The sequence below is a fragment of the Dipodomys ordii genome, unplaced genomic scaffold (genome assembly GCF_000151885.1).
Source record: "Dipodomys ordii isolate 6190 unplaced genomic scaffold, Dord_2.0 Scaffold19, whole genome shotgun sequence".
NCBI lineage: Eukaryota > Metazoa > Chordata > Mammalia > Rodentia > Heteromyidae > Dipodomys > Dipodomys ordii.
In genome coordinates this window covers 16,469,141-16,478,153 of record NW_012267235.1, presented here as the reverse complement: position 1 = coordinate 16,478,153, position 9,013 = coordinate 16,469,141, and the positions used below count along the sequence as shown (strand labels likewise).

General features: G+C 36.9%; 1 protein-coding gene across 1 annotated transcript; it reads left to right on the top strand.

Moving 5' to 3' along the window:
- Positions 1–4,407: 4,407 nt before the first annotated feature.
- LOC105983380 (olfactory receptor 1-like) lies at positions 4,408–5,352 on the top strand. Its single transcript, XM_013013224.1, has one exon. It carries the CDS (start codon positions 4,408–4,410, stop codon positions 5,350–5,352), a length of 945 nt encoding a protein of 314 aa, XP_012868678.1.
- The last annotated feature ends 3,661 nt before the right edge of the window (positions 5,353–9,013 follow it).

Genomic DNA, 9,013 nt, shown 5'->3' with positions numbered 1-9,013 from the left:
TGTGTGTGGCTATAAAACATGGTATTCATTCCATTGAATCAGAGATATCCAGTGGCAGGAAATAAGAAACCTGGTGGAGAAAGCTTGAGATAATGCTGTCAGACTGTCTTTATATGAATTAGTCGGTTCAGAATTGCTCACTATAGCTGTGTTTGGAATGAGAGATAATGTCTGGGACAATTTGAAGTGATATACAAGAAGTATCTGATACAATTCTAAGGAAAAGAATACTTATGTCAAGAATGGTTCAGTGCTGCCGGATACTGGTGGTTCATACCTATCATCCTAGCTACTCAGGAGGCTGAAATCTCAGGATTGCTTTTCAAAGCCAGCCTGTGCAGGAAAGGCTGTGAAACTTATCTCCAATAAACCACCAGAAAACTGGAAGTGGCATTGTGGCTCAAGTGCAGAGCACTAGCCTTGAGCTGAAGAGCCGAGGGACAGTATTCAGGCCCAGAGTTCAAACCCTATGACAGACAAAAAAAAGAAGAAGAAAAAAGAAAAGAAAAGAAAAGAAAAAATTAAGATTGGTTCAGTGCTTCAGTTCTACTGGAAGTTGCGAATGCCAGTGGTTCTTTATGTTAATAAACCCTCAAGCAAGGGGGATACCATACCATTCTATATCGTATCATACATACCATACTGTACTGTACCATACCATATCATACTAGCTGAGGTAATTCAATACCAGTTAATGGAAAGCTGCCTTTCATTACCCAATGAGGAAAGAAATGGTTGATATCCAGGAGGTTGTTTTTGGTATCACTAGGTAAAGTTAATGGAAAACTATTATAACAACCCTTCACCCAAAAGAAAATACCACTGAACAGTCAGATTCCCCCAAAATGAATATTGAATCTACCTTAAGTGATAAGGGATTATAGAACAAGGTGTTACAAATACCAGGATCACTTGCAGGATCAGGAAAAGCTGGCACTGAGAGGTTATCTGACATCATGAGACTGGGATGATTGTGGTGGTGGGTGCTTAATAGGCTTTTTGATTTTTTGTTTTCTTTTTTGTCAGTTGTGGGGCTTGAATTCAGGGCCTAGTTGCTGTCCCTGAGCTCTTTTGCTCAAGGCTATTGTGCAACCATGTTGTCCACTTTCTATTAAGGTTTTTGTAGAGAGTGAAGTGGATATAAGCAATTTAGTGGGATGAAAATCTGTATTCCATTTTTTTTTATTTTGGCCCAAGGAAGAATTGATCAAGACCAGGGAGAATCTTTTTCTCTTATCCTAGTCTTTTTTCTCTATATCTGCATATTGTTGGCTCTTTGTAAGCTGCATATTTATTTCTCCCCTGGGGTATTTTTTCATGGATAATTGGGTTGTAGTGAAAGATGCTGCTACCATTGAAATATTTTCAAAATACATGTTTTCCATGGTGGTAGTCTACTCAAAGACCACTGATGGACTCTTGTCCACAGTATAAAATTGAAACATATACTTCTAAAATAGTTTAGAATCATCACAGTTCAGTCCTTGCTTATTTATCCACCCATTTGTCTTCATCTCTTGAAGGGTAGGATGCACTGACATAGGATTCCTGTCCATTGTGCAAATGGCTAATGAGTCATTATCCATCCACAAGCTTCTCTCCACCATTCTCCTAAAATATAGTCAGGTGTGATCAGACACTGTAATAAGTCACCCTGAAATAATTTCCCCTACAGGGTCCTAGGTAATTATTTTGTTTTCAGTGAGTTCCTTTGGGATCTAAACTCCTCTGAGATACAGAGCCCCTGATACCAGGGAGAAGTAGGATGAGATACACAAGTGTGGGTGGTGACATGGGAGATGACTACAGAAGCTGTTACTTCATATGCCCATAATGGATAAAAGGGAGAAAGATACTAGATCACTGAGGAGTTACTCTCAGACATTGTGGGTAAGTTGTTAAGAGGGAGAGTCAGCTAGTGCTTAACTGTCCTTCCAAACTGAGCATCTTGGTTTCCTAAGTTGGATGATGCTTTGTGAAGGATTATGTTTCACATTATGATATTCATCTTCTCTAACTCTGTCTCCCAAGATTTTTGTACCTAGTATAAATATTCTGATTAACGTTTACTACTTGTAATCGTTTTACAAATTATAGCATTCATTAATATTACTATGCAGTGTATTCTCATAAAATTACATCACTGCCAAAATATGTCATTTCTATGAGCAAGGCATTTTGAACAGAGGTTCTTAATCTTTGCTTATTATTCAATTATTCAAGAGGCTTTAAAAAACCTCAGAGAGGCTCTATCAAGACATTTCAATCACATTTACTGAGGGGCAGAACAAAAATTAAAAAGCTTATTAGCATAATCATACTATCCCAAGCATAATTAAGTTTGTCCAAAATCAGATTTACTTGAACAAATTCGGCATTTAACAAAGTAACCACGTGTTTTATATGTAAATTAAATTTCTAGAAGCTGTGTCTTTTGTGATTCTTATATGCAGTTCAGTAAAAATCATGAGAAGCACCATTATGGGAGCACTGAAACTCAGGTGCTGATTAGTGACATCACTTGCAAGTGAAGCCTCTGTGCTTGTGATTCTGACAGAGTCTTGAGGCCAGAGATAGGTGCCACTCCTGTCCAGGGAAGATATGTTCTAAGATATCATGCATATAAAATTTCATTGATGCTTTTTCCAACTGTCCACTAGAATGTTATGCCCAAACATAAAAACTACTATTGCAGCTAGCTTAAACAGCAAGGTGATTTCTACTAAGGGAAACTTCTCAAATGCTTTATTATTCCTGTTTTGCTCTGTTTTATTTGATAGTACAGGGGTTTGAACTCAGGGCCTTATGTTTTTGCTCAGCTTGCTCATCCACACTTGGCCCATGCTTTTACTTGGCTTTTTCTAGCTAATTAGATTTAATTTTAATATGGTCATATATGCCAGAGTATCTGATTATCTTTCTGGAATAAGGAGTAGTGTTAATACTTTCCATAGGTCTGAAGTTACAAGCAAAAATTATGTACCAAAGTGTCGAAAACAGTGCTATATGGTTCAAGCTAGTGAGTCTTTTTGAGAGGACTTAGTGAGTGCAATACTTGTAACTTAAATGATTTTGCAACCTTGAAAATCTTAATCTGGAGAACAACCAGCAAATATTTGTGAAACAATGATTGGTCACATCCAGACACCTGCTTGATAGTCACCCTTTTTTATTATAAAAGCAGACATGCCCTTGATAATTGAAGTCAGTTAACCAGTGATCAGGATGCTGTGGGAACATTGAAGCAAGTTTTGTTTCTTTTTTTTTATATTTTTTATTTTATTTTTTTGTGTAGGGAGATAAGGAAGGGTTAGCTGAGGAAGTCACATGTAATGTATTTGAAGGATAACAGAATTAGCCAGGTGAAGTAAGAGCAGAAGGAAGATTGGATTAGGCAAAAATTACAGGAAATGTGAAAGGTTGGAGTCAGAAAATATTGACATAAATTGAACACTGCTGCAAAAGAGATGTGAATTATTTTGAGGCTAGATAAGACCATGAAGGTAGCCAAGGAAACAGTTATGTCTTTGTCTTTTGTGTCCTTATTTTTTTTACCTGAAGAACAATGAATATTATTAAACTTTCTCTGGAATAATACTGATGTGATTTTTATCTCAGACTGCTGTGCTGTGGGATTAAAGCAAGGCAAACATGGAAGTAGGGAGATGGGTAGTCTGTCCAAATCATCCGTATAGATATGATGCCAGCCTGTTCCATATTATAGCAGTTGCTTTGAACATTAGTTTTAAGTGAGATTTATTGAAGATTGTCCTGATATATCCTTTGAGAGATTATTTCAAACAGTTGGTAATAGGGTACTAAAGGTAATAGTAAAGTTAACCCATGAGGTTTAAACAATAACTGTTGCTATGGGAATAGAAAAGCTTTTAAGGGCTCTCTATCTCTAATGAATTATAAAGTAATATTTGGAGTATGTAGTACAAAGGCCTTGTAAACAGTGATTTATAAGATATTGTTAAGAAATAATTCAATGCCAAGTGTCAGGAGGCTGACATTTAGGATTGTGGAGCAAAGCCAGCCCAGGCCGGAAAGCCCATGAGACTCTTACCAAAATGCTGGACATGGAGCTGTGGCTCAAGTGGTAGAGAACAAAATGCAGTTGAGAATGAATGGCAATAGATGCATCAGAAGAATTGCTGTGATCATACAGGGTTAATACATAAGAGTGTTTTAGAAGGGAGGGAAGAGTCAGTATTACTTCTAAAGAGAAGAAAATAAATCTGACATTTGATGTGGCATATTTCTGATTACAGAAGATGACTTTTTTCAGGTGGGTGAGATCCAATATTGCAGAATACCTAGCAAATCATATATCATGGATGTGTACTTTTACTTTGATTTTTAAAGGACTTCAGTATTTTCTCCTAGAGATATTAGAAACAGAGCATGACAAAGAGTAATCAAACCAGCATCTCAGCATTCATCCTCCTGGGCCTGCCCATCCAGTCTGAGCACCGATACCTGTTCTATGCCCTGCTCCTGACCATGTACCTAACCACAGTCCTAGGCAATCTTCTGATCATCATTCTCATTCAATTGGATTCCCATCTACACACGCCCATGTACTATTTTCTCAGTAATTTGTCCTTCTCTGACCTCTGCTTTTCTTCTGTGACCATTCCTAAACTGTTACAGAACATGCAGAGCCAAGTGCCATCCATCCCCTACGCAGATTGCCTGACCCAAATGTACTTCTTTTTGTTTTTTGGAGATCTTGAGAGCTTTCTTCTTGTGACCATGGCCTATGACCGATATGCAGCTATCTGTTTTCCTTTGCACTATACCAGTATCATGAGCCCCAAGCTGTGCTTATGTCTGATAGTGCTGTGCTGGGTCCTGACCACATTCCATGCCATGTTGCACACTTTACTCATGGCCAGATTGTCATTTTGTGAGGACAACATGATACTCCACTTTTTCTGTGATATGTCTGCTCTTCTAAAGCTGGCCTGCTCAGACACTTATGTCAATGAGTTGGTAATATTGATCACAGGAAGTATCATTCTATTCATTCCATTTGTACTCATTATTGTGTCCTATGCACGAATTGTCTCCTCAATTCTCAAGGTTCCTTCTGCTCAAGGTGTCTATAAAGCCTTCTCCACCTGTGGCTCTCATCTGTCTGTGGTATCATTGTTCTATGGGACGGTCATTAGTCTCTATTTATGTCCATCAGCTAACAGTTCTGCTGTGAAGGAGATGGTCATGGCTTTGATGTACACAGTGGTGACTCCAATGCTGAACCCCTTCATCTACAGCTTGAGGAATAGAGACATCAAGGGGGCTCTTGGAAGAGTCATTTGTAAGAGGAAAATCTCATTCTGGCTGTGATAGTAACTTGGGGATTATTACCTAATTGCAAGAAATATTTGAATATTATTTTAGACAAGTTTTTTCTCAGCAGGGATGCTTTACTTCAAATAAAACTTGGTGTAATTGTCCAGTACTATGGAGTTGTGCATCTGATGTAGGCAGAGGTTTCCAGTGACATATCAGAAGTTTTCTTATTTATTAATATAAAATTACTCTGATGAGGTATAATGTGGAGTATTTTAATTGTAACTTCTGTGTCTGGATATTAAAGTACTAGCTTAATCATGTATTTTAAAAACCCAACTGTTTTAAATTGTACTCTGCTCTTTTATGCCAGCACTAAGGTCCCAACATGTCTCTTGTTCCTTATTCTGAACTAGAATTTTTATTGTTGAATAAAAATTCTGTATTTAGGTCTTTAAATACAACTGTTCACATGTCTCATAACTTATATTATTAATCTTCTTTTTATCTCTACTGTGTCTTTATACTTGATTTGTATTTAAAATATAACTCTTTGCTGTATAGTTTAGGTTGTATTTGCTATATTATGTAGTTTAGTTAGTGTCTACTTGGGATTTATTTCATATAACGGTCCCAACAGTTACTCCCTCAAAGATGGGGAAGAAAGAGTTTTCTTATCAGCTTCACTTTTTATATCTCTGTCCATTTTTGATATTTCAGAACTCATCAATAAACTTTATATTTGTGATCTTATTTTATACTCATGATAATTCCATAAATTGTATCATCATATCAACCTTTCTCCCTTCCTTTCTTCCATTCCCTTCCTTTTCTCTCTTTCTCTCTCCATCTCTCTCCCTCTTCACAGCTTCTACAAACCATCCTGCCTTTTGTTTTCATTCCTACAGAAGTTTGTGCAATGATCCCATTTACTTTTAATTAAAATTGTGATTTTTTTACATATAAACTATTACAAATTCTCATCATTTTTTTCTTGTGGTGCTGGGTTTTAAGTTTGAACCTCAGGGTGTGGGTGCTGTCCCTGAGCATTTTCACTCAAGGTTAGCATTCTACCAGTTAGACTCCAGCTCTACTTCTGGCTCATTCTGGTGGTTAACTGGAGATCAAGAGTCTCTTGGACTTTTATGCACGGGCTGGCTTCAAGCCACAATCCTCAGATCTCAGCTTTTTGAATAGTTAGGATTACAAATGTGAGCCACCAGTGCCAGGTTCTTATCTTGTTTTTGAATAGACCTTATAAAGTAGTCTCTCATCTAGCCAGTCTTTTCCAGGGAAAAGTCTTTCCATCTTAGAAAAGTTCAGAACTATAAATATACCATTGACAAGTCTAATCTTTTAGTCTGTATAAATGCTTAGAACCAAGAGCTTAGTATACTTGACTGCAATATCATTTGAAGGTATACTTTTCTTTGATATTTTCGCATTTATTAAACTTCACTGTGTAAAATTCCTTTGAGTGTCTGCCCTATAATTCTTTCTTTTCTTCTTCTTATCAGTAGTGGGGCTTGAACTCAGAGCCTGTGCACTGTCCTTAAGCTCTTTTGTTCAAGGCTCTGCCACTTTAAGCCACTTTAAGCCACAGCTCCACTTTGGGTTTTTGAGTGGTTAACTGGAGATAACAGTTTCACAAGAACTTTTCTGCTAAGGCTGGCTTTAAACCATTATCCTCAGATCTCAGCCTCCTAAGTAGCTAAGATTATAATTGTGAACCACTGGTGCCCAGCTAATTCTTTCTTTAGAAAGACCAAGAATGCACTGGATCCCAGTGTTGTTACTTGACACTGGTAACAGCATTGTAAAGATTTCCAATCAAGACAATTTATGACAACATTTTTTGTTCTAAGTGCTTACATTTAAATGATTTTATTCTTTCCTTATATGACATGAACACCCACATAAGTATAATCTGTATCTTTTCTATTTACCACCTTTTACTATCATTTCCTACTGGATGTTTTCTTGATACTTTGTGACAAGCACAACTTGAAGCCTATTATTTATCTATACTTTTTTCTTTTTTTAGTACTCGTCCTGGGGCTTGACCTCAGGTGTGGGCACTACCCTTGAGCTTCTTTTTGCTCAAGACTAACACTCTACCATTTGAGCCACAACTTCACTTCTGGTTTTGTTAATTATTTGAAGATAAAAGTCTCATGGACTTTCCTAGCTGGACTGGCTTTGAACCACAGTCCTCAGAGTTCAGTATCTGGAATTACAAACATGAGTGACTTAATTTCTTAATTCACATTACCTTCCATGTAGTTAGACATGCATATGCATGTCTCTGTATGTATGTATATAAATGGATTATTTTTCAGGCATTTTTTTGTTTAATTGAATATTATGGTTTCTGACTTACTTAAATATTTTCCCTGTTTTGCTAAAGGTACGTTATATAAAGAAAATACTAAAGGTCCAGAGAGCAGAGGCAGATTTCTTTTTTAAAAATTTGTTCTATTTTTAACAGCATATATTAATGGTACAAAGGGATTTCCCTATGATATTTCTCTGTGTGCACATAATGTATCCCCCTTATCCCTCCCATGTATCCTTCCTATCCCTTTCTTGGAACATTTTCAACAAATTTTGTGGTTCAATTTTCATACATGTATATAAAAACACAACAAAGATGCCTGCACAACCATGTTCACCACAGTACAATTTACAATAGTCAAGTTATGGAAACAATCCAGATGCCTCACAGTGGGTGAATGAATTTTTAAAAGTGATATTAACAGTGGAATTTTATGTAGTCACCAGGAAGAGTGAAATATCATTTACAGGGAAATGAATAAATCTGGAAAATATACTGAACAAGGTAAGCCAGGCCCAGAAAGATAAAGGGTGCATTTTTTCTCTCATATGTAAATACATATAGACATATGTTTATATATATGGTCAGAGTATAGTATATGCAGAAGTGAAATTCCAAGGAGTAAACCTTTCAAACAATTAACAGGTAGGTTAGCAAAATGAGTATCAGGAAGCTGAATGAGATACTAAGACACTGGCCTGTAGGAGAGGAATGGATGAATGAAGAGATGGGACATGCACTACAAGAATGCTTAATGTATGTATGTGATAAAGAAGTGGGAAATTTGAATTGAGTCTCTGGTGAGGGAACAGATCGGGTGAAGGAGAGGAACGCAAGGGAGACCCATCAAGAAACAGCATACACTTTGATGAGCACATTTAATTGTAGTTTCCTTGTAGAACCTTTTGAAGTTTAGAAAATATGAAAAGTACAGAGGTAGGGTGTCTCATTATAACCAAAATGTTTTAATTTGCATTACTTCAATGGCCTACAATGTCATGTATATATCATGTGTTTATTAGCCAATTGTGCTTCTTTATTATGTGCTGGGACTTGAACTCAGGGCCTCACTCTCTCCCTTGGCTTTTCCCCTCAAGGCTGACATTCTACCATTTGAATCACAACTCTATTTTTAGGTTTTGCAGGTTAGTTGAAGATAAAGAAACTCTTGGATTTGTTTGTCTGGGCTGGCTTCAAACTATTATTCTCGGATCCCAACCTCTTGAATAACTAGGATTACAGGTGTGAGCTACTGGCACCTGGCAAAAGATCCAGACACAGAAAAGTTAGTGACATGCGCTAGTACTGGACCTTAAATTGAAGGCCTCATGCTTTTGCTTTGTGAATCTTCTTTTGATAACTGAAACTTTTCATTTGTGT

Excerpts from the sequence above, each read along its gene's own strand:
- LOC105983380 (XM_013013224.1), top strand. The coding sequence starts at position 4,408 with ATGACAAAGAGTAATCAAACCAGCATCTCAGCATTCATCCTCCTGGGC.